At 49.5% G+C, this 26,018-nt stretch overlaps 1 protein-coding gene across 2 annotated transcripts in view; it reads left to right on the forward strand.

Annotated features, from left to right (window-relative positions):
• DNAJA3 (DnaJ heat shock protein family (Hsp40) member A3) overlaps window positions 1-16,072 on the forward strand; it is a 78,825-nt gene extending 62,753 nt beyond the window's left edge. The window contains exon 12 of one of the 2 annotated variants that reach the window (XM_033962741.1): window positions 15,229-16,072. Coding sequence is in view for 1 of the 2 variants with exons in the window: in XM_033962743.1 (XP_033818634.1) it covers window positions 15,229-15,251 (23 nt within the window). In the remaining variant the exon portion in view is untranslated. The remainder of the gene's footprint in view (window positions 1-15,228) is intronic. The other variant, XM_033962743.1, reaches the window with a different exon arrangement.
• Window positions 16,073-26,018: the final 9,946 nt, after the last annotated feature.

Below are 26,018 nucleotides of genomic sequence, written 5' to 3' on the forward strand. Positions count from 1 at the left end.
CATTTAAAACCCACTCCATGCACAATTTTCTTAGTGAGTTGCATAAAATATAACCAGCTACATTAAAAACATGCAGAACATTCACATATAAATGCTGTGAAGTATATGCTTGAAAAACCAGATTTTATCTTTGAAATACAACAAAATCTGATCTACCCTTCAGATTTATTTTGCACATATTCATTGTGGATATCTTGAAAACCAGACTGGCTTGGTATATCTGAAGAGTCGAGTTGATAACTCTTAATACCTTATAACAGTGTTTCTCAACACGCGGTACGGGTATGGGGGCCGCCTGTTGGGGGTACATGTCCTGGCCGTTACGGAGGATATTACCTGCCTGTCAGTAGAAGCCGCTGCAGCCGGGGATCCCCACCTGTGCCCCCCCACTCGCCCCGCTGAAGCCGCTGCCAGGGATCCCTCCCGCACTCACTTCCTCCTCCCCCAGAGAACTCCGTGCAGGGACGTGACTCACACACCGCACATAAGTAGCTGACCCAGAAACCTCGTAGATGTCAGAGGGAAGGCTTGTGGGCCAGCCACATGCAGCATGTGAATCGCTGCTCACGCCGTCCCTGCACTGAGGTTGCTGGGGGAGGAGAGAGCGGCTCAAAGAAGTAACTGGGTCGACTTTGGGGGGGGGGATGCAGGCAGGGAGGAAGGGATCCCTGGTAGCGGCTTCAGCAGGAGCAGACAGGGATCCCCAGTGTACAACTTAATTTTGGAACAAAGGCAGGGAGAGGGAGGGGGGCACAATCTCAACACAGAAGGAAGGGAGGAAGGAAGGGGCACTAACTTGGGACATAGAAGGAGGGACTAGAAAGGGAGAATTGTTGGGCATGAGTGTGTGAGTGACAGATGGTGCACATGGGGAAAGGAAGAAAGGAAAATTGGGCATAGAGAGAGGAGTGAGGTAGAGATGCATGGGGAATAGAAGGATGAGAGGGAGAAATGTTGGATATGGTGGTGGAGAGGGACCAGAGAGACAGATTGAAGGGGAAGAATGTTGGACATAGAGATGGAGGGAGGGATGTGACATTGTGCTGAAGAGGGGTGATAGAAGGAGAAATGGGCATGGGGCTGGTGGGCAGTGGTGAAAAATGCTCCACATGATCCGGGGGATGAGAGAGTGAGAAATGTTGGATGTGACAGTAGAGGGGGTGGGAGAGATGCCAGGATCTCTCAAGACAGATGGACACAGAGAGAGAGAGACTTGTTGCCAATGCTTTTAATCTTTAAATTATCCTTAAATGCTAAAGTAGTTTACCTTCCAGGTTTATACTATTCCCTCCCTAATGTTTTTCCATGGCTCTGTTTTCATTTTAAAGCACTAAATTGTAACTTTACCCCTCCATTCCCTGTGTATCAATCTGTTTGTAAATCTGTTGGTCCAACCTATTATTGTTAATTTTAAATAGTATGTCTAAAGGTATATTTATTTTATTCTGATGTAACTCGCTTAGTAATTTGAATAAGCGATTTATCAAATCAAAATAAAACTTGAAACTTGAGAGAGAAAGAAAAGTTTAACTCATGGAGGGACAGAGAGAGATATTGGTTGGGGAAGGGAATGAGGTCCAGAGAAGAGGATGCATGCAGGAGGCAGAAAGTGTTGGACTCATGGAGAGAAAGAGAGTGAGAGATGGATGGGGAGGGCAGAAAGGAGTGAAGGAGAAATGCCACACAGGGGAAGGGGAAGAGGGCAGAGAGTAAAAAGTTAAACTCATGGCGGGTGAGAGAGATGTTGGTTGGGGGGGAATGAGGACTGGAGGAAAGGAAACGTGCAGGAGGCAGAGAGAAAGAGATGTTGGATTGGTGAAAAGGAGGGAGAAGTGTTGGATGTTACAGTAGAGGGAGTGGGTGAGATGCACCCAGGATCTCTCTCTCTTTCTTTCCCCACTCCCTTTGCAGCAGGGGAGAGAATGAGAGAGAGAGGGAGACATTTTGCCAATGGACTCATGGAGGGACAGAAAGAAATGTTGGTTGGGGAATGGAATGAAGTCCGGAGGAGATGAAGCATACAGGAGGCAGAAAGAAAGAGAGAAATATTGGATGCACAGTCAGAAGGAAGTGCAACTGGAGACTCATGAAATCACCAGACGGCAAAGGTAGGAAAAATGATTTTATTTTCAATTTAGTGATCAAAATGGGTTTTGAGAATTTATATCTGCTGTCTATATTTTGCACTATATTTGTCTATTTTTCTATAGTTGATATTGAGGTGACATTGCATATTTTTAAGTCATCTGCCTTGACCTCTTTGAAAAAAAACCCGAATATAAATGATAATTAACATTTTCTCTGCGTACAGTGTGCTTTGTGGGTTTGTTTTTTTTAAATTGTGTGGTTACCATTATGTATTAATAAGATTATATTGTGGGTATATGAAAAAATGGATGGAAGAAATTGCATTACAATGAGTACTATTATTATGGGGGTGGAGTTTAGGTGGGTCTGGGGCGGAGCTTGGGCAGGGGTACTCTGTTGGTGTTGGCTAAGCTTAGAGGTACTTGGTTTGAAGAAGTTGAGAAACACTGCCTTATAACACCAATGAGGCAACTTCAGATACTTGGAGCTTAGTGTCACAAAAAATTACTAAACCCTACTCCTCTCAAGCTATGAAAAAAAGGAAAAAGCAGTATAATTTGTAGGGATACACAGAGATTATTCCTTCTCCTAACACGTCTCAAATACAGAATAGTAATTTGAGTCCGACACCAATCAAATGAGCAGCTTCTTACCTTTCAACAACCTACAGTTTAGTAAAGTTAATTATCCTTGGACAAGCAGGGAGCATATTCTCACAGATGGGTAACGTCATCCATGGAGCCTGGTACAGGCACAGCTAAAGGGTACTGTCACTTTAAGCTTTATAAAGCTTTGAGACTGCCTATACTGCGCATGTGCAAGTGCCTTCCTGCCCAACACCAGCTCACGAGGTCATCAGTTTTTCATTTTCCGGGAAGATGAAGTATCTAGACTTCGTCCAATCAAGTTTGCCTTCCCGCTCTTAAAAAAATTCCGGGATATAAAAATTGGTGACAAATCATAATTGCTTTGTATTAGATTCTAAATACAACTGGCAACCAATGCAATTATCAAAGATATGGTATAATGTGGTCTTATCTCGATGTTCCTGATATCAATCTAGCTGCGGCATTCTGACCACTTGCACGGCCCTGCACCTGGTTTTCGTTATTCCCAGGTACAGGACATTGCAGTAGTTCAGTCGTGACAAGATCGTTGCCTGTACAATAGCATGAAAGTCGGATGGAGAAAGCATTGTTTTCACACAATACAATAAGTGTATCTGGGCGAAACATACATTAGACTGGAATATGTGACTTTGAATGTTGCTTACTAAGTGCTAGGTGTTTCAGGCATTTAAAATTTAAGCTTTCTGTTTTTTTGTTTCTTTGTGGGAGGGTTGTCAACTGGTCAGTTTTAGAATAGCCAAGCTAACTGCCAGCATAGATCCTTAAAACCAGCAACAGAAAAACTGTTTTTTTTTTGCCTCAGGGTCCCTGCTTCCACACTCCAGTAGCTCTATCTTTTTCTTCCTTCCCTCCCATTATGACATCTGTCTCCCACCTCCCCTGCAGTTCTAGAAAACCAGTGAATTGCAGGCAGCGCTGATGGCACGTTTGCAGAGAGAAGGACCAGGGAAACTGAAAGGAGCATGTTGTCTGCTTTTGAGAACCATAGGGGTAGAGGGGGAAGAGGCCACAGGAGAGAGGAAGATACTGGACCTGGTAAGGGGGAAGAGGAAGAGATGCCAGATCTGCAGGATGGAAAAGGGTGCGGTAGACTCATGGGGAAAGATGCCAGACCCACAGAGGAAAAGGGGGGAAGGGAGAGATGCTGGATTTTGGGGGTTGGGGGTAAGGGATAGAGATGCTGGACCCCTGGGGATGGTGAATTGGAGGGGAGTGACCAAATCATAGGGATGTTAAACCTAGGGTGGGGTAGGGGGAATAAAGGGAAAAGAGAGAAACTGGCTTGGGTGGGGAAAGAGAGGATGAGAGGCTGACTGCAAGGTGTGGGGGGATGTGATGGGAGGAGAGAAGGGATGGGACAGGGACAGAGAAGTGTTGGGCATGGAGAGTGCATAGGGGCAGAGACAGGAGGGAGGTTAGGGACACAGAGGAGAATAGAGAGGGGGCATAGAAGAGAGATGTGGGATAGAATGGATAATGATCAGAGGGAAAATGAGTGGTCAATGTGGAGTGAGATGTCAAAAGGATAGCAGCCTTGGCAAGAGAATTAGTGGGGGGAAAAATAAAGAAAAGCAGAAAGAGACATTGGGAACAAAACAAATGAAAACAAAAATGATCAATAAAGGTAGAAAAAAAGTTATTTTGAATTTAATTGGAATTTATCAACTTTGGCAAATATGCATCTCTGATATTTTGCATTCCACTTGCTATTTCTTTAGTATTTCAATATATGCAGAGTCTTCCAGTTCAGTTTTTTTGCCTCATATCTTTAATTGAAGTGTGGACCTTGTTTCATATTTGTTGAGGGTTTCTTGTACATATGAAGAAAGTGTACAGTGTTCTCCCCAGGGCCTTTTAGCCGGGCGCTCCTCCCGCCTTATTTAGATGACCGCCCAGCTGTCATCTATCAGGAATCCTGCAGTTGCCGCTGCTCAATGTAAAAAAAATCTCCCCTCAAAACCACCTCTCACCGGCTTGGAGATGCAAACTCATGCTTCGGGGCTCTAAGGTGTGTGTGCCAGCTTCCCTTCTTTTCCCTCCGAAACCGGAAGTTACATCCGGGGGGGGGGAGAAGAGAAGGGAAGCCAGCACACACACCTTAGAGCCCCGAAGCATGAGTTCGCTGCGGGCTAAGGCAGGAGACTGGTCAACGACGGATGGAAGCTTACAACTCGCTGCCGGGTCCTGCCTACTTTCTGTTTCCGCGAAGGCAGGACCCGGCAACGAGGAAGGCCCGAAGCAAATTGTAAGTTTCCCTCTGTCGCTGACCTATGGAGGGAAGCTTACGATTTGCCTAGCGACTTTGCCGATGGATGTGTGAGTTGGGAGGGAAGGGGTGGCTAGGCAGGGCTGATGCTGTCGATGCTCATCTCTCCGTCCTTGTTCTCGTTGCGCGGCTGGTGGCGGAAACAGTGTAGAACTAGAGGTGGCCGTGGACCGGGAGCGGACATTGCTGGCTCAGCGGCGGCAGTTGCACGTGCTTTTCATACACTATGGCGACAACAGCTCGCTGACGGTGCAAGGCTTTCGGCAGCTCCTGCTCAGCATCGGTTTGGGGCAAGTCAAGTCAAGTGGCTACCGGGGGAAGAGGAGGTGGAAAATGCCCGGCACCAGGGCTGGAACCACGATGGCCATGGCTCTGGCTGCCCGGCTCCTGTTGCCCACTGCAGCTTGGCTCTGGCAGCGCCCACAAGCCCCGAACCGCTAACCAGACACAACTATCCCAAGGCCGTTTATAGCCGGAGCCCCAGGAGGTGAGATACCGAGTGCCACTGTGACTAAACTAATTCATTATTTGCCTGTGACTTTCTGGTATTTAGGATTAACTCTTTCCATTCAACCCTTGACTTTAAACACACAAGTCTGGAAGTCTAAGCACATTTATTTATTTATGTTTACAGGTATTTGGGAACATAAAACATAGTGAAAGCTACTTCCGACCGGTGATAGGACAAAGCGCGCGAGACTTCGGCGCGCCCACATTTCAGCACAGATAAATCGGCGCAAGACCCCAGCGCGCCGCCTAAAAAGTTACTTTTAAAGAGCTCTGACGGGGGTGTGTGGGGGGGGAACCTCCCCACTTTACTTCATATTTTTTGCGCTGCCGTTGGGGGGGTGTCATTATAGAGAAAACTGAACTTTTTCCTAAAAAATCGGGAAAAAGTTAAGTTTACTCTATAATGGAGGGTTCCAACCCCACAACTCCCCCCAATGGCAGCGCGAACAATATGAAGTAAACTGGGGGGGGGGGGGGGTTCCCCACTCACACCCCGCGTTGGAGCTCTTTAAAAGTAACTTTTTAGGCGGCCTGCTGGAGTCTTGTGCTGAACTATGAACCGTTGCGACCTTGCCCCCCCTCCCCCCCCCCCGAAAAAAAAGATTTTGCAGTGGGAGGGTCGTAACTGGTATTATTTAATAGAGTAGGGACTGGATGCTTGAAGAATGTATGGGTTTATTGATGCAGTTGCAGTGCTGTAGAGAAACACTTTTCTAGATTATACATCTTATTGTTTGGGGGTGTATTGGGGGAGGCTTATCCTTGCTTTTAAAGTTGGACTTATAAATGTAATTTGCATTATTATTATTTTTGTATTAATAGGATTTTTATAATTTTGACATTGGGGAGGAGTATTTTAATGGTTGTACAGTAGGTTTGTGTGTACATGAAAAATGAATGGAAGAAATTGCATTACAATTAGTACTATTATAATGGGAGCTTGGACTGAGGTACTCAGTTGGTATTTGTTAGACTTAGGGGGGTACTTGGCTTGAAGAAGTTGAGAAACATTGGTCTCTAGGTCACTAGTATGGAGTTCACTCAGTAAGGGTCCCTTTTACAAAGCCACAGTAGCAATTCTCCCATGGCAAATGCACCAAAGTCCATTCAATTCCTATGGGCTTCAGTGCATTTGCTGTGGCAGAATTGCTATCGCAGCTTTGTAGAAGGAGCCCTAAGGCAGGAACTACTGTTTCTGTGCTGTGTCTTAAAACACAGATTGCTGGGGATGCAAAGCATTAACTGATTCAACCTGAGTTTGAAGTATGGTAGTTTTGAAAGAAATGGAAGGTTTGATACTGGTCATTAGTTATTCGGAATAAGAGGATCTGCATTACCGTATTTTCACGCATATAACGCGCGCGTTATACGTGTTTTTACAAACCGTGCATAACCTTGCGCGGTATACGCGTGAGCGCGTTGTACAAAATTTTTTTTACATAGTCCCCCCCCTCCGACGTCCGATTCACCTTCCCCCCGCAGGACCGCTCGCACCCCCACCCCGAAGGACTGCTCGCACGCACCCGCACCCCCACCCCGAAGGACCGCTCGCACGCGCTCCCACCCGTACCCGCATCCCCACCCTGAAGGACCGCTCGCATGCACTCCCACCCGCACCCATACCCCCACCCTGAAGGACCGCTCGCACGCACTCCCGCCCTCTTGCCCCAGCCAACCACGGCACCCCCGACACGATCGGGGCAAGAGGGAGCTCAAGCCCTCTTGCCCTCCCCCGACACGATCGGGGCAAAAGGGGGCCCAAGCCCTCTTGCCCCGCCGACTCCCCAATTCCCCGACAATATCGGGCCAGGAGGGAGCCCAAACCCTCCTGGCCACGGCGACCCCCCACCCCCACCCCGCACTACATTACGGGCAGGAGGGATCCCAGGCCCTCCTGCCCTCGACGCAAAACCCCTCCCCCCAACGACCGCCCCCCCCCAAGAACCTCCGACCGCCCCCCCCAGCCGACCCGCAACCCACCCTGGCCGACCCCCACGACACCCCCACCCCCCTTCCCCTTACCTTTGTGTAGTTGGCCGGACAGACAGGAGCCAAACCCGCTTGTCCGGCAGGCAGCCAACGACGGAATGAGGCCGGATTGGCCCATCCGTCCCAAAGCTCCGCCTACTGGTGGGGACTAAGGCGCCTGGGCCAATCAGAATAGGCCCGGGAGCCTTAGGTCCCTCCTGGGGGCGGAACCTTGGGCACATGGTCGGGTTGGGCCCATGTGCCTCAGGCCCCGCCCCCAGGAGGGACCTAAGGCTCCTGGGCCTATTCTGATTGGCCCAGGTGCCTTAGGCCCCACCAATAGGCGGAGCTTTGGGACAGATGGGCCAATCCGGCCTCATTCCGTCGTTGGCTGCCTGCCGGACAGGCGGGTTTGGCTCCCGTCTGTCTGGCCAACTACACAAAGGTACGGGGAAGGGGGGTGGGGGTGTCATGGGGGTCGGCCAGGGGGGTCACGGGTCGGCTGGGGGGCGGTCGGAGGTTCTTGAGGGGGGCGGTCGTTGGGGGGGAGGGGGGTTTGCGTCGAGGGCAGGAGGGCCTGGGATCCCTCCTGCCCGTAATGTAGTACGGGGTGGGGGTAGGGGGTCGCCGTGGCCAGGAGGGTTTGGGCTCCCTCCTGGCCCGATATTGTCGGGGAGTTGGGGAGTCGGTGGGGTAAGAGGGCTTGGGCTCCCTTTTGCCCGATCGTGTCGGGGGGGGGGGGGCAAGAGGGCTTGAGCTCCCTCTTGCCCCGATCGTGTCGGGTGTGCCGCGGTTGGCTGGGGCAAGAGGGCTTGAGCTCCCTCTTGCCCCGATCGTGTCGGGTGTGCCGCGGTTGGCTGGGGCAAGAGGGCTTGAGCTCCCTCTTGCCCCGATCGTGTCGGGGATTCGGGGAGTCGGCGGGGCAAGAGTGCTTGACGTTAGAAAAAGGGTGACCGCTAGAAGAGGAAGCAGCGCAGGCGCAGGGCTCACGGAAGGGCCGGGACCGCCAAGAGAAAGCAGCAGGACACCGGTAGGAGCTTCTACATGATGGGGGGGGTCGGGAGGCTGTGGGGGTGCGAGCGGTCCTTCAGGGTGGGGGTGCGGGTGCGGGTGGAAGTGCGTGCGAGCGGTCCTTCGGGGTGGGGTTGCGAGCGGTCCTGCGTTGGGGTGAATTGGACGTCGGGGGGGGGGCATCAGGTTTTCAGGGTGGGGACAGGACTTCAAGGGGGAGAGGAGAGTCGGGCAGCATGCGCGGTATACGGGTGTGCGCGGTATATAAAAATTTCTGTACATAAATTTGTGTTTTCCGCGCGCTATACCCGTGTGCGCGTTTTACACGGGTGCGCGTTATCTACGTGAAAATACGGTACTTTTTTTCAAGGGTGGCTTAAATGCTACTGGAACACTGCCTAAGTGTCAAACCTTAAAAAAGAAAGTCATATTGAGCATTGGAAAATAATTAATAACAATTAACTAATAAAAATAGTGCACATTTAGTGATCTTTTTACTAAGGCGTGCTAGCTATTTTAGCGCACACTAAACGCTAACGCATCCACAAACTATAATAGACACGTTAGCGTTTAGCGTGTGTTAAAATGGCTAGCAAGCCTTAGTAAAAGGACCTTTTCATTTTCCCCACCACCAAATTTCCCCATCCCGCCCCGCCCGACTACTTTTTCATGCCACCCGGCTGAAAAAATTTCTGGGGAGAACACTAGTGTATAATTCTTTTAACATGTAGTTTCTGTGAGATGGTCTGCTAGTGTTTAGTTTCTATGAAGGGATCCTTAGCAGTCTAATTTGTTCTGTATTTTCAGCAGAAAGTGTATTGGTATTCTAGGGTGCTGTCTTGTTATAGGTAGGGTTAGATATGATTGTTTTATGATGGGTTTTCTCTATAGATCTAGAATGTGGTTTTTTTGCAGGGTTTGGTTACTGGAGCTTTGTTTCTGTTTCGTAAATTTAGTGAAATAACCATAGAATGTACATACAAATGGCATTGTTTTCTACTGAGATGGTAACTCTATGGTGGGGTAAGGCAAGGGGGCAAAAGCTAGGGCAAGAGAAGGGAATGTAGCAGGACAGGTATCTGGTTTTTATTTATTTATTTATTTATAAATACCATATTTTTCGCTCCATAAGACACACTTTTTTCCACCCAAAAGTGGGTGGAAATGTCAGTACGTCTTATACAGCGAAGATACACATTTGTTACTCCCCGTCGTACCTTTTCAAATGCCCCCCCAGTTGTACCTTTTGAAATGCCTCTTCTCCCCCCCCCCCCGTCATACCTTTTACATGCCGTTTTTAGCCTGGTGGTCCAGTGGTGTATTGGCCGGCAGAATGAGCTTTCCATGCTCCTGCCTGGACGCCGGCTGACTTCCTGCCTTCTGCCTATGCTGCCAGGATGCCTCCTCTTCTCACCCCCGGACCAGCATCGGCAGAAGCCACAGTTTCATCAAGCAGCCGCGGGGCCTTTGCTAGGCCAACGGGCCAGCCTAGCAAAAGCCCCAAGGCTGCCTGATGAAACCACAGCTGCTGCTGCTGCTGCTGCTGGTCCAGGGGTGAGAAGAGAAGTCCCGGCAACTTAGGCAGAAGGTAGGAAGTCAGCCGGCGATCTGAGCAGAAGGCAGGAAATCAGTTGTCATAAAGACAGGGTGAGCAGGGGAAAGGGTGCTGCTGGACAGGGGGGAGGGAAAAGGAAGGGAAAAGGGCTACTGCTGGACAGGGGGAGCAGGGAAGGGGTACTGCTTGACAGGGGGGAGGTAGAAAGGAGAAGGGTACTGCTGGACAGGAGGAGCAGGGAACTGCTGGACAGGGGGAGGTAAAAGGAAGGGAGAAGGGCTACTGCTGGACAGGGGGGAGCAGGGAAGGGGTGCTGCTGGACAGGAGGGAGGTAAAAGGAAGGGAGATTGGCTATTGCTGGACAGGGGGAGCAGGAAAGGGGTACTTCTGGACAGGGGAGAGGTAAAAGGAAGGGAGAAGGGCTATGCTGCACAGAGGGAACAGGAAGCAGAGAAAGAAAGGCCTCAGCGCCCCATTGTATTAAAAGTTTACACATCTATTCTAGCACCCGTTAATGTAACGGGCTTAAACACTAGTAGAATCATAAATGTGATGAAACAAAGCTGACTTTTTGTTTGTTTTACAAGAAATAATATAATTCTTCCTTGGACCCCAGTAATGAATCAAATAAGGAGATCAATCTTAAAAGAAAAAATAAGGGAAAAGCCTTAACTTGAATATTCCCATTATATAATATCACAATTATAAATAAGCTGAAAGACTTAGGAAGACATCTTATTTAAATATATAAAGACACTCAATTGTTCTGGCTGATAATAAACATAAATTGTACTCAAATATTTTATACAACATTTACGTGGGTAAGCCAACAAAAAAGCAGCCCCTAAAGACAAGATTTCTTGTCTCATAGCCAGAAAAGCTCTTCTAGTTTCCTGGGTAAATCCACACTTTTTCCTCCATAGAAAAGAACTTGTGAATTCCGAAAGTATAACTTCAATACCAAATTATCATATTGTTCAAAAACAAACGATGCCAACAATGTCAATCTTTCTGAATCCTCACCCATTGTTGTATCAAAAATTGCTAATAAATTGAGTTTATCATGCTTTATTTCTTGAAACCTAACCTCAGAAGACTCCTTAATTTCTTGAAGAACTATAGTAAACCTTATTTAATGGAGGAATATTTTGTGTCTGGTTTTTCTTTCTCAAAAAGTTGGCAACATTGGAGGTGATCTTTGGGTTGTAATGCAGTGTTCCTCAAACTTTTTACACCTGTGGACCGGCAGAAATAAAATAATTATTTTGTGGACTGGCAAACTACTAAAACTGAAATTTAAAAAACAACATTTCCGCGAGCTCGGTCCCCGCAAACCATCTGATCCCATCTGCACAAGCTGCAGTTATGATTTTATATTGAATGTATTGTATTAAAATATAAAAAGAAACAATATTCTGTACAATTGTGATTTTATAAATAAAAATATACAGAGCAATGACCAACAAAACCCCTGACTCCCCTCCCCTTCACATATATCCCCTCTACTATCAAGAAAACTGAACAATCCAAGTTATTACAGAATGCTACACATAAATATCATGCTAACAATACTGCAGTCACACATGACAGGAATAGTGTTAGGGGAGTGACCTTAAGCCAGCTGGAAGCTAAAGAAGCACTGCCTGGGCTTTGCAGTCCCCAGTTATGTCTCTAGCAGGATATATATTTCAAATCTGATATATTCTAATGACAAAATAGAAATGAAATTATTTTTTTCTACCTTTTGTTGTCTCTGGTTTATGCTTTCATCTTCTTTTCCTTCCAGCATCTGCCCTGTCTCTTCAATCCAGCATCTGCCCGTTCCATCCACTGTCTGCCCTCTCCCCCTTCCATATGTATCTGACTTCTTTCTGTGCCTCCTCTCTCCTTTTTACATGATTCATTCCAGCTTCACTGCTTTCTTTTTATCTCTCCTACACCAGATCTAGCATCTTTATCCCTCTCTCATTTCTCTGCTGACCCCCTTTCCAGCATCAATCTCTCTCTACTTTCTCATTCCTCTCTCTTCCCTTTCCATCATCTGATCTCTCCATTCCATCCTGACCCCGTCCCCCCTCTAATCTCCTTGCCAACTGTTTCCTTCCATTTTTCATTCTCCCTTCCCTCCTCCCCCTATCCAACAGTAACTCTCTTCCCATCCCTTTCCCTCCTCCCCTCTCAGCAGCATCTCTCCTTCTACCTCCCTCCAGGTCCAGTAGCAGCTCTCCCTTTATCCAGCAGTTTCCTAGCCTCCAACAATGGCTTCCTCCCTTGCCAATAGCTCTCAGTACTTGCCTGCAGCAGCGATTTACTTAGGCAGCCTTGGGTCCGTTGCCGCCTTTGAGGAAGTTGCTGATGAATCACTGCTCTGGCAAGTACGAGAGCTGCTGGGAGGGGAGACAGCCACTATTGAAGGCTCCCCAGGATCTTGCTTCCGCACACGCTGACCATCTCCCTTCCACCTGCACCTGTAGCTCTCTCCTTTCCACCTGCACCTTCCCCGCGACCCTCTTCAGCAACTCGGCAGGGACGGCGATGAAGACAGGCTGCCGACGTTGGGACATTACTTCTCTGAGTCCCGCCCATTTTGTTTCAACTTCCTGTTTCTGAACAGGCGAGACTCGCAGAGGGAAGGCCCCGACGTCGGCAGCCTGTCTTGATCACCTGAGGCTGGGAGGAACAGCAGCCTTCCAACACTACCGCATTCAGCAGGAAATTTAACTGCCGACTCGATCTCGCTGGCCCTGTGCGGATCGGTTGAAGAACAGTGTTGTAATGCACCCAGCTACCATTACCAAAGGCTAGTGCTCTGTTAAGGATGGAAGAGGCTTTGGTGTTTCACAGAGAATAACCCTTACTAAAGAATTTCAAACATTATTTTGCCCTTGAAAGAGATGCATTTCCATTCTGCTGCTTTGCTTAAAAAAAGTGGTGGTCTGTACAAAAAATGCTCTTCCTGAGGTTTGTTGGTTTTTGGGTTTTTTTCTCCAGCTTTTGGCTTAATCTGTATGTTGAGTTGTGTACTATTGGAGACAAAACTCCAGAATATTGCAGCCAGATTAATTTTCAGAGTAGGCAAATTTGAAAGGACCAGCCAACTGTTGGGAAAACTTCACTGGTTACCAATGAAAACTAGAAACTCTTTTCAAGATCATATGCATGGTCTTTAAAGCAATTTATGATGCCAACTAGAGAATGACACGGTGGCGGTTACCCGTGTTTAGCCGCGGGTAACCCGCCGGAACGGGGAATGAAAAATAACAGTCGCTGCGGGGGCGGGGACAAGGCCATTCACCGCCCGTGGAGCAGTGAATGGTCTTGTCTCTGCAGTGAGGCATTTAGGATCGCTCGGTCCCCGCAGCCACCGCCCGCCCGTAGCGTTTAGCTAGCTCCCTCCCTCTACCTCACCTTAAATTCTGAGTTTGCCGGCTTCCATTTTCCTGAGCCGCACGCGTTCAAAAAGCCGTGCACGCGCAGCTGCGCGAGTCCATCAAGCTTCTCCTCTGATGCAACCGGAAACAGGAAGTTGCAGGAGAGGAGGAGCTTGATGGACTCGCGCAGCCGCGTCTTTTTAAACACGTGCGGCTCGGGGGAAAAAGGAAGCCGGCAAACTCAGAATGTAAGGTGAGGTGGAGGGAGGGAGCTGGCTAAACGCTGCGATCGGGTAGGTGGGGGCTGCTAGACCATGAGATTGCGTTTGTTCCCGGCTCATACTAGGAAGGAGGGAGTGAAAGGAAAAAATATTCTGGGCCAAGGGGATGAAGAGGGAAAGAAAGAAAAGGGAAGACAGGCAGGTGAGCCAGATGCTGGAAGCAGGGGGTGGGGGAGAAAGAGGGAAAGAAGCTAGATGGGGTTGAAAAGAAGAGACACGCTGGTATGGAAGAGGAAGATAGGGGAAATCTGGACAGAGGAAGGTAACAGAAAGAGGGGAAATTATGTGCATGGGGCATAGGGACAGAGACATAAAGGGGACATGCCATGGGGATGGTATATGGACACGGGGGGGGGGGCAATGGCACATACACAGAGGAGATATTAGAAATGGGGAAAATAGGAACACAGAAGTGAGATGGTTTGTGGGAATGAGACAGGGACAGAGCTCGCAGGCTCCAGCGGCTTGCACAAATTACATTGTAACGTGCCATGAAAATAAGAGAGAGGGAGGTAGATAGATAGGCCACGCGAGAGGAGCTGAAGGGCAGTAGAAAGGAACAGATGGTAAAGGAGGGAGGGAAGGGTGGTGGTGGAAAGGAATAGAACAGACATTGAAAGAGGGTAGAGAGGAACAGACCCTGAAGGGAAATGTGGAAGACAGAGTGGGAAGAAGACAGATGCCAGACTATGGGGGAGCGGAGGGAAGAAGATGGGTGCTAGACCAATTGGGGGAGGGTGAAGGGAGAGGCACAGTAACAGCAAATGGAAGACGCAGAGAGAAGACACACAGTGGATGGAAGGAATTGAATGAGAAGATGTGGAAAGCAGAAACCAGACAACAAAGGTAGAAAAAAAAATTATATTTATTTATTTTTTGCTTTAGGATAAAGTAGTATATTAGTTATGTTGATAAAAATTTATAAACAAAGCCCTGCCAGCTGAACATCTCTTTCTCTAGTTCAGCAGCAAGAACTTTGATTTATAAGAAAGGAATAAGCTAAATATTACAGTACTAAGGCTTATATGGATGCTGCGGGGACGGTGACGGGGCGGTGAATGGGATGGCAGTGGCGGTGACGGGGCGGTGATGGTGACGGGGCGGTGAAGGGAATGGCGGTGACAGAGCGGTGCAGAGGATGGTGGGCCGGGGACGGGGCGGTGACGGGGACAGATTTTTTCCCCGTGTCATTCTCTAATGCCAACTTGGGCGGACTAGGTTCCTTGTTTGTTCCATAACGCAAGAAGGACACAACATCTTAAGCTGTCCCTTCCCCTCAAGTTAAACAAAAAAACCTACTTGAATTCACTTTTGAATTCCTGGGCTCTAGAGTATGGAATAGTCTACCCCTGTACTTGCATGAAGTTCCTCCTATTACAGACATATCTTTTCTCATAATGACTGATCTCTATCCAACCCACTCTCTAGAATCTAATTGTTAATGTAATAACTGATCCCAATCTTAATGTAAGCTGCAATGATTGTTGAAGCAACTGTATGGTATATAAATGCTCTGTTAATGCTCTCTCTCTCTCTTCTTTACACACAGGCAAACGATCTACTGGAAACTAGGCATGGTACAGCACTGGGTATTATTGCACAGCTCTTCAGAGGCAGAAGGACATGGACTTATAGGCACTTTAATGTATTTGTGGAATACCAGAAATAACTAAACTGCCATGCTGCTTTATTTCTTGAGAAGAAGAAATATTGAGCATTACCTGAAGATTGGCCCCTGCTCTTACCAGGTTATACGCATTATGCCCAGCAGGTGACAGACACCTCAGTACCTTGCTGACAGTTTGAATTATACATGGAAGACAAATGGATCACATTTAAACTATAATTTTTCTTCTAGCTAATGATACAAAAAGCTGTACTACTGAGCCTCAACTGAGTCCATCCCTTCTGGTGAAACTATCCATGTGTAGTTGTTCTGCATATATAACCAAGGAAGGCTCAGCTGTGAGTTTTTACAACAATCTGGTTGGGATAGTTTTCATCAGTGGCTCCTAATTTTTGGGGTCTGCATCATGAATTTTCCCCTTAGGTACAAGATGAGATGAAGTCTTTTTTTTTTTTTTTTTTATGGTCCTTACCCAGTATCTTTCAGCATAGTGACACCTTCAACTTCCTCAGCTTGGGAATAGTAACAGGTTGGAACATCTCTGACCTAGACCACCTCTTTAAACTCTTACTAATCATTCTGGATAAGCAATTCCTCCCTTATTTAGAGTTGTTTTCTTGGTCCTCCTCAGTTGTAAAAGGTGATGATAGATCCTTGGTAGAATAATTTCCATCAGAGGAGTAACGGAACATGCAACATAAATTGCTACCACCACTTACCATGTTAATAAAAAGATGTCCTTAATATAACAAGATTTGGATTATTCATGTTGTGCTGTGTATTACTAGCATGAGCGAGTGTGTAACCCTTTTGTAGTGCTAGAGTGTTTGTGCACAGATTTCAAACATACCAAGATAACTTCATAAACCATTTTTCTGTGCATAAATGGGCTCTTCTAATTCCTTAAGCACATCATTCTTGAACCTGTGGGTTGTGTACCTCTGGTTGTGAGTAGAGAGTTGCGTAGGAACAGAAATCCCACCCATCCCTGTGAAGAATCCCCTCCGTCCCCACCCGTCCCTATAAACTTCAGAAATAGTTATTTCATTTAATTATGCTACTGAATTAAAGACTCTGGTAGAGACCCATTTACAAATAAACAAAGACACTTTATTAATTTGGAAATATTAATTGGGAAGAATACATACTTTGTAAATGGGTATCTACCAGAGCCTCTAATGCAGGGGTGCCCACACTTTTTGGGCTTGCGAGCTACTTTTAAAATGACCAAGTCAAAATGATCTACCAACAATAAAATTTTAAAAAAACACAATGCACACTGTACGCATAGAATTGTTAATTATCATTCCTATTCCGGGGTTTTTTCAAAGAGGTCAAAGCAGATGACTCTATGCACTGTCACCTCAGTAACAACCATACAAAAATAGACAAATACCCACCCCCTCCCTTTTTACTAAACCACGATAGCAGTTTCTTTAGCACTCTCCAGACCAGTAGAGGTTAACTTTACGAATGGGTATATATCTAATCATGACCAGCAGGTGGAGACTGAAAACAAAACTTTGGGACAGTATATCCTAGCCCCTCCTCTCTATTTCCCTCAGTCTTCTTTCAGTCTCCAGCAGGTGTTGATGTGATCTGTACCCATCTCCCTTGGTAGGGCTGTTGGAATTTGTTTATGGGGTTTATTGTCCCTGTTTTTGGCCGGACGGAGCTTGGGCGGACTCTGTTTGGGGGTTCGTCCGACCTCAGGGGTGTCAAACCCGGCGGGTCACGAGCGGGGTCCCTCCCCCCACTTCCTCCACCTCCCCACATTTTTTTAGAGGAGCCTCAGCAGTAAGCCTTGCCCCCTAAATCAAGCAAGGCATATTGCTTCGAGAGCCTGTGGAGTCTGTTCTGTAAAAAAAAAAAAAAAAAAATCCTGAGGTAGTGCTGGTCTGAAGGGTTGTTTCCCTTTAAGAAAACTGTATTTTACTGTATTTTTTCATGTAACCGGCACTTTTTTCTAGCTAGGTCGCGTATGGAGCAATTGTGCCCTTCTCCGGGGGAGTAGGACACAAATTTAGTCCAGCCGCGAGACACTCGCGGCCGGCCTGAACTCGGCGGTTTGGGTCGGTGAGGTGGTGGAGCTCCGTCGGCAGCGGCTGCAGGCGCCCAGAGCTCCCCGCCGATGGTGCCTCGCGAGTCGGCAGGGAACGGTGGGGAAGCCCGGTCTTCTCTGTCCGCCCACGGAGGGAATCCCCGAGCCGCCGACGGTCGGGTTTTAGAGGATTCCCTCTCAGCTGATTTTTTGACAGCTGATGCCGGCTTGCCTGCTTTAGCGGCTGAGACTATTCAGGTTTCTCAGCCGCTTCAGGCTATGGAGGGAGCTTTTTTGGCGGGAAAACCGCCATCTTCTCTGTCTGGCCCCTCCATTTTGTCTTCCACCTCAGGTGACCTTCCCCCTGTTTTGACTATGCAGGGGCAAGGTTCTGCTGGGTCCCCTGCTGTGGCAGGGAGTCCCTTGGGACCCTCGGGGGGTTTTCCCCTGAATTTTTTCTTTTCTTTATGCAGAGCCTATTTTCAGGCGGCTGGGGGTCCCGGTTGCGCCCAGGGGGTTTCGGGGGGTGGGGTTTCCTCCGCGCTCCCTGCGGCTTTGCCTCTCTCGTCTGACGTGACGTCCCCTCCGCCGCCTCCCTTGTCCAAGCGTCCGCGGGTGTAGTGGGACGAGAATTTGTGGTCGGAGGAACGTGTCGGTCTGGAGGAGGACCTGGACCCTTCGGAGGAATTCCAGGACCCTCTGGAGGGGACGGAAGCTGGCGGCGGGTTGTCGGATTTCCCGTTCTCCAGTGACGAGGCGTCCGTTGTGCGCCTTTTTTCAGAAAGATGAGCTGCCTGACCTTATTCAGCAGGTTTCTTCGGTTTGGCGTTTTGAGGACGCGCCGCCGGGGACTCCGCGTGTGGGGGACCCCCTGTTACGGGGGATCCGTTCCGTTTCCCGCTCTTTTCCTATGCATCAGGATATTCGGGATATTATTCTGGAGCAGTGGAAAACGCCGGAGACGCCGTTTCGGCTGGCGCGCAGCATGGCTCGCCTGTATCCCATTCCTGAAGGGGATCGGGCTACGTTAGCTTCGCCAGTCGTGGATGCGGTGGTCTCGGCAATTTCCAAGCGGCATACCGTGCCTGTTGAGGGCGGTTCTGCCTTGCGGGACTCTGAGGAGCGCAAATTGGAGAACATCCTTAAGCAAAATTTTCAGGTCTCTGCCTTTGGGGTCCAGGCGGCTATTTGTGGGGACTGGTCGCTAGCGCCGTGTTTCGGTGGGCGGAGCGGGTCTTGGATCGAGAGTCTGACGACTGGTCTCTGGTGGATCAGGAGGTAGCGAAGATTGAGATGGCGGCCTCATTCCTCTCAGATGCTCTCTATGACTTGGTGCGGATCTCGGCTAAGTCTATGGCTTTTGGCGTGGCCGCAAGGCGTGTGTTGTGGCTGCGCGCTTGGGCGGCGGATGCTGCGTCCTAAACTAAGCTTACTAAATTTCCCTTTCGGGGGTCGTTTTTATTTGGAGAGGACTTGGATAAGTTGATTCAGACTCTGTCGGACTCGAAAGTTCCCCGTCTGCCGGAGGACCGTGCCCGCCCGGCGTCTCGGGGGGGTGCGGCCCGGGGGCGTTTGCGGGAATTTCGCAAGTATCGCCCTGGGCGTGGGGGGCTGCTTCTTTCCAGTCTCCGGGGTTTTCCCGGGGTCAGTTCTTCCAGCGCATGCAGCCCTTTCGGGGGGCCCGTCGGGGGGCAGGGAATCCCTCCGCCGGTTCCCCCGCTTCCCGTCCTGCGCAATGACTCCTTGCCGGCGCCCCCTTTGGTTCCGGTGGGGGGCCCAGCTGCGCAAATTTTTCCCCAAATGGGCCGAGATCACGTCCGATCAGTGGGTCCTTGAGGTGGTGCGGGACGGTTACGCTCTGGAGTTCACCCGCTCTCTGACGGACTTTTTTCTCGCTTCTCCATGTCAGACTCCATGGAAGACGCAGGCTTTTCGTCAGACCCTTTGTGGTGGCCATAAAGGAGGGGACCTTTCGGCCCATCCTGGATTTGAAAGGGATCAACAGAGCTCTCAAGATTCCGTCTTTCCGCATGGAAACGCTGCGGTCGGTCATTCTGGCGGTTCAGCCGGGGGAGTTTCTTACGTCTCTCGAGCTGACGGAGGCCTACTTGCAGGTTCCAATTCGGGCCTCTCATCAGCGCTTCCTTCGCTTTGCGATCTTGGGGCGGCACTTTCAGTTCTGTGCGCTTCCCTTTGGTCTGGCCACGGCTCCTCGGACGTTCACCAAGGTAATGGTGGTCGTCGCGGCAGCCTTGCGGTCGGTGGGCATCCTGGTTCACCCCTACCTGGACGACTGGTTGATTCGGGCAAAGTCGTTGCAGGAGAGCTCCCGGGTTACGGCTCGGGTGGTGGAGTTTCTCCGGTCGCTGGGCTGGGTGGTCAACCTTTCCAAGAGTCGGTTGGTCCCGGCTCAGCGTCTGGAGTGCCTTGGGGTTATGTTCGACACCTCCTTGGGGTAGGTCTTCCTTCCAGAGGCCCGGGTGAGCAAATTGCAATCTCAGATTCGCCTGCTTTTGGCGTCCCGGGGTCCTCGGGCGCAGGATTTCCTCCAAGTCCTGGGGTCAATGGCGGCATCCCTGGACGTGGTGAGGTGGGCGCGGGCCCACATGCGTCCTCTTCAGTATGCTCTGCTCCGGAGGTGGTCTCCCCGGAGGCAAGATTTGGATGTTCCGGTTCCCCTGCGAGGCTTGGCGCGCTGCAGTCTGCGCTGGTGGCTCCGGACCCCTCACCTGGTTCAGGGGGTGGGTCTGGATCTCCCGCGGTGGACGGTGCTCCTTACGGATGCGAGTCTCCTCGGTTGGGGGGCTCAGTTTATGGGCCACTCAGCTCGGGGCACCTGGTCCGCGGAGGAGGCCTCCTGGTCGATCAACGTGTTGGAGACCAGAGCGGTCAGGCTGGCGCTGTTAGCTTTCCACTCCCTTTTGCTGGGCAAGTCGGTCAGAGTCCTGTCGGACAATGCCACGGCGGTGGCTTATGTCAATCGTCAGGGGGGCACCAAGAGCACTCCTGTGGCGCAGGAGGCGGCTCGGCTCATGGTTTGGGCGGAGTCCCCTCTGCTGGACCTCTCGGCCTCTCATATAGCCGGAGTAGAAAATGTTCAGGCAGACTTCCTCAGTCGGCACTTTCTAGATCCAGGAGAGTGGTGTCTCGGCGCCGAGGCGTTTCAGTTGATAGTGCAGGCTTGGGGGCAGCCCCTGATGGACCTGATGGCCACGGGTGGCAATGCCAAAGTGCCCCGCTTCTTCAGTCGTCGCGGGGACGATCTGGCCGAGGGTCTGGATGCTCTGGTCCAGCAGTGGCCAACGGAGGGGCTGTTGTATGTGTTCCCTCCTTGGCCGCTGGTGGGCAGAGTACTTCTTCGCATTGTTCACCATCCGAGTTTGGTGGTGCTGGTGGCGCCGGATTGGCCTCGCCGTCCGTGGTATGCGGATCTGGTGAGGCACCTGGTGACGGATCCTCTTCCTCTGCCTCTCTCGGACGACCTTCTGATGCAGGGTCCCATTCCCATGTTCGACCCGTCTCCCTTCTGTCTTACGGCGTGGCTCTTGAAAGGGGTCGCCTTAGCAAGAAGGGATATTCAGACAAGGTGATCTCTACACTGTTGGGGTCCCGGAGGCTTTCTACCTCTCGGGCTTATGTGCGGGTTTGGCGTCTATTTGAGGAATGGTGTCGGGCGCGGGGAGTGACCTTTTCGCGCTTCTCTGCCTATCATTCTAGAGTTCTTGCAGGATGGCCTGGATAGAGGCCTGGCTTGGTCTTCTCTCCGGGTTCACCTTGCGGCCCTGTCGGCCTTTCGAGGGTTGGTGTCAGGTCAGCGTTTATCGGCTCTTCCTGATGTGATTCGATTTTTGCGGGCGGCCAAGTTGCTTAGGCCTCCCCTACGGCCCTCGGTTCCCTCTTGGGATCTTAATCTGGTTCTCTCTGTTTTGGTGCGTCCGCCTTTCGAGCCCTTGGACGTCTGTTCTTTGAAGGACCTTACTTTGAAGGCGGTCTTTTTGGTGGCCATTACGTCTGCTAGGCGTGTTTCTGAGCTACAGGCTTTCTCTTGTAGGGCTCCCTTCTTGGAGTTTTCTAGGGAGCGGGTCGTCTTGCGGCCTGTTCCTTCCTTTCTGCCGAAGGTTGTTTCTCCTTTTCATGTCTATCAATCGGTGGTTCTCCCGGTCTTGGGTGGTCGGGAGGGCTCTTCTGAGCAACGGCAGCTGCGCAAGTTGGATGTCGGTCGGGTCCTTCGCTCTTATGTGCAGCGGACCCAGGAATTCCGGAAGTCCGATCATCTCTTTGTCCTCCTGGCTGGTCCTCGTCGGGGAGCTGGCGCTTCTAAGGCTACTATTGCGCGCTGGATCAAGGAGACGATTGCTTCCGCTTATCTTCTGAAACAGCAGCCTGTTCCGGAGTTTCTCAAGGCTCATTCCACTCGGGGTCAGGCGGCTTCTTGGGCTGAGTCGTCGCTCGTGCCTCCAGTGGATATTTGTAAGGCTGCGGTTTGGTCCTCCTTGCATTCCTTTGTTCGTCATTATCGGGTTGATGTGCAGGCGCGTCGGGACGCGGTGTTCGGTGAGCGTGTACTGGTATCGGCCCTTCGGGGGTCCCGCCCGTGAGAGGGACTGCTTTGGTACGTCCCATTCGTAAAGTTAACCTCTACTGGTCTGGAGAGTGCTAAAGAAGGAGAAATTAGGTTCTTACCTGCTAATTTACTTTCTTTTAGCTTCTCCAGACCAGTAGAGGTCCCCACCCTGTCTGTTGTTGTTGTTGTTGGGGCTGTTGCGCGGGTAGTTTTTGGTTTTTGCTGCGGGTTCTAGTATTTTTCTAGGGCCGGGGAGAATTGAAGAACAGCGGCTGTGGCTCGGCTGGCTTAGCTGGCGAGCTGTGGGGACATTCTTCCTTCGGGAATTTCTCCTCTGCATTTTCCAACAGCATTTTTGGGTATGTTATTTGTTACTCCTTTCGGAGTATTGTGTTTTCTCTCTGTTTTTTGTCCAGTTCTTGGTTCTGCTTGGCTATTCGGCAGACTGAGGGAAATAGAGAGGAGGGGCTAGGATATACTGTCCCAAAGTTTTGTTTTCAGTCTCCACCTGCTGGTCATGATTAGATATATACCCATTCGTAAAGTTAACCTCTACTGGTCTGGAGAAGCTAAAAGAAAGTAAATTAGCAGGTAAGAACCTAATTTCTCCTTTTAGCGCAGGGAGCTGCGCTGAATGCCTAGCGCTGCTCTCGACGCTCATAGGCTCCCTGCGCTAAAAACCTCTATTGCGGTTTAGTAAAAGGGGACCATATTGTAAAATATAGAGAGCAGATATAAATTCAGACACATTTTGATCACTAAATTTAAAATAAAATCATTTTTCCTACCTTGTCTGGTGATTTCATGAGTCTCTGGTTGCACTTTCTTCTTCTGACTGTGCATCCAATCTTTCTTCCCTTCTTTTAGCCTGTATGCTTCCTCTCCTCCTGACCTCATTCCCCCCCCCCCCAATGTTTTCTTCTTCTCTCCCTGCCCTTTCTTTTTTTCTGTTTCTCTTCTTTCCTTCTGTCTCCCTGCCTGCCCTCTTTCTCCCTCCCTGCCCTCCCACAAGCCACTGCCATCAGATAACAGGCCCCCAAAGCCGCCCGCCGACGGCCAAGCTCTCCTTGCTTCGGGCCCACCAGCATTCCTCTCCCCGACGTCAATTTTGCCATCGGAGAGGAAGTTCCGCTGGCCAGAACTTCCTCTCCGACGGCAGAATTGACGTCGGGGAGAGGAAGGCTGATCGGCCCAAGATCGATCTTTTGGGAGAAATGCTGCCCGGTCCTGCCTTTGAGGAAACAGAAAGTAGGCAGGACCTGGCAGCAAGAAGAGCAAATCGCAAGCTTCACTGACCTGTCTCCCGCTTTAGCCCGCGAACGGGGCTCTAACATGTGCATGCCGGCTTCCCTTCTCTCTCCCCCCCCTCGGACATAACTTCCGGTTTCAGAGGGAAGAGAAGGGAAGCCGGTACAAGCACACGTTAGCCCCCGGAGCATAAATTCTCCAAGCCGTTTTTGTTTTTTTTTAAAATGTTGAGCAGCGGAGGCAGCAGCAGAATTCAGGAGCAGGCCAGTCAGGAGGGGAAAAAAGAGAAGGGAAGAAGGGAACCCGCTCTGCGATCGACTGGGGTCGCCTGAGCGAGCGACCTGTCGATCGCAATCGACGTGTTGGGCACCCCTGCTCTAATGTAAATATAAAATAGAAATACTCCTCTGATGAGGACCCCCAAGCTTTCAGCTGAGGACTTCCTCTGCAGTTGGCTGGGGGATCCCTTTTGCCAAGCTTGGTAGGCAGCAGTAGCGTCCCTGAGTCACAGATGCTGGCACCTCAGTGGCTCATGACCTCATCCTCCCAGAGGCCCAACTCTGGTACCTTAGTAGCTCTGCCACCTTATTGCCCAGCCTTCAGTTAACAACATATGCTTCAAGAACAGTAAAAAGTTTCTCTTCCCACAACTAGGGCAGAACAGGTTTCTCCTCACTGTATAGATGCCAAATCGATAGCAATGTACCCACCCACGTGTTTACTCATGGAAAACAACCACGGTTTCCTTGCTTGCCTCCGCACAATTTTATTATTTTACCTTGACTACGTACAGTAGATTTTAATTTTTAACTTTTGAATTCTGAGATGTATTTCTTGCATACCTGTAAACACGTGAGGAAGAAGACATCTTTCATGACCCAGCCTTGGAAGCTATACCTGCACTGTTGGGTGGTCAAAAAGTCAAATTCATGTGACATAACCTCTATAAGTGTATTTTTGGTCTTTGTCTGGCCACTGTTAATTGTGCCAAATTATAAGCCTTTTGGTGATTGCGCAACAATTTTTAATACATAAAATGCAAGTACATAATTTATATTAATTTTCCATCTAAACCTGAATTGTGAGCAAATGCACATGGAAAGACGTTACATACAGCTAAAAATAGGCTTGTTGGCTTAATGATTTATTATACATTAGTTACTAGTCATCACGGAACATTAAACCACCAAGAAAAATTAAACAGAGTGCAAGAAGTTCATTTTAGTTTTCCCTTGCATGTTATGCATTCAGGGCTGTTCTACAGAAAGTTGCAATTTCTTTCTGAAGGATTGATGTTTGTATCAAGCATATAGGTCAAGTCATATGCCAGATTGCGAAGCAGCTGGGTTTGGTAGTTCTGGTGGTGACGGCTTGGGCCTGCAGGCCATGGTACGCAGACTTTATTCATCTGCAGAAAGATAAGAATCTCTGATTACCAGTCCACATGGGTCTTCTGTCTCGAGGTTCTGTCCCCTTAGAGAATCTGGAACACTATGGGCTTACAGTAGAGAACACAAGGACAAATTTTTTCACATCCCCACAGGAACTCATTTTCCTGCCCCATTCCTCACTTTAAAATCATAAGTATTCAAAGCTTGTGTGGTTAAGGCAGAGCTTACACAAATGGGGCAATGACAGTGACAAAACTCGGGCAGGAAAGCACAGTTACTTACCGTAACAGGTGTTATCCAGGGACAGCAGGCAGATATTCTTGACTGATGGGTGACGGCACCGACGGAGCCCCGGTACGGACAATTTTAGAGTGATTGCACTCTAAGAACTTGGAAAGTTCTAGCAGGCCGCACGCGCGAGTGCCTTCCCCCCCCCGACGGAGGCGCGCGGTCCCCAGTTAGGATAAGCCAGCTAAGAAGCCAACCCGGGGAGGTGGGTGGGACGCAAGAATATCTGCCTGCTGTCCTTGGATAACACCTGTTACGGTAAGTAACTGTGCTTTATCCCAGGACAAGCAGGCAGCATATTCTTGACTGATGAGTGACCTCCAAGCTAACAAAAAGAGGGATGGAGGGAAGGTTGGCCATTAAGAAAACAAATTTTGCAAAACAGATTGGCCGAAGTGTCCATCCCGTCTGGAGAATGCATCCAGACAATAATGAGATGTAAAAGTATGAACTGAGGACCAAGTAGCAGCCTTGCAGATTTCCTCAATAGGAGTGGAACGGAGGAAAGCTACAGATGCTGCCATAGCTCGAACCTTATGGGCCGTGACAGAACCTTCCAGTGATAGTCCGGTCTGAGCATAACAGAATGAAATGCACGCTGCCAGCCAATTAGACAACGTACATTTAGAAACAGGACGCCCCAATTTATTCGGATCAAAGGACAGAAAGAGTTGGGGAGATGATCTGTGGGGCTTAGTATGCTCTAAATAGTAAGCTAGAGCCCGCTTACAGTTCAAAGTATGCAGAGCCTGTTCTCCAGAATGAGAGTGAGGTTTCGGAAAGAAGACAGGCAGAACAATGGATTGGTTGAGATGGAATTCAGAGACAACCTTAGGGAGAAACTTTGGATTTGTACGCAGAACCACCTTGTCATGATGAAAGACTGTAAAAGGTGGATCCGCAACTAATGCATGTAGCTCACTGACCCTCCTGGCAGAGGTAAGAGCAATAAGGAAGAGCACTTTCCAAGTAAGGAACTTGAAAGGAGCTGTAGCCAAAGGTTCAAACGGAGGCTTCATTAAGGCGGAGAGAACTACACTGAGATCCCAGACTACAGGAGGAGCCTTAAGAGGTGGTTTCACATTGAAAAGACCCCGCATGAATCTGGAAACCAAAGGATGAGCTGAGAGAAGTTTCCCATGAACTGGCTCATGAAAAGCAGCAATAGCACTGAGATGGA

Source organism: Geotrypetes seraphini, chromosome 11 (genome assembly GCF_902459505.1).
Source record: "Geotrypetes seraphini chromosome 11, aGeoSer1.1, whole genome shotgun sequence".
In the NCBI taxonomy this organism is placed as follows: domain Eukaryota; kingdom Metazoa; phylum Chordata; class Amphibia; order Gymnophiona; family Dermophiidae; genus Geotrypetes; species Geotrypetes seraphini.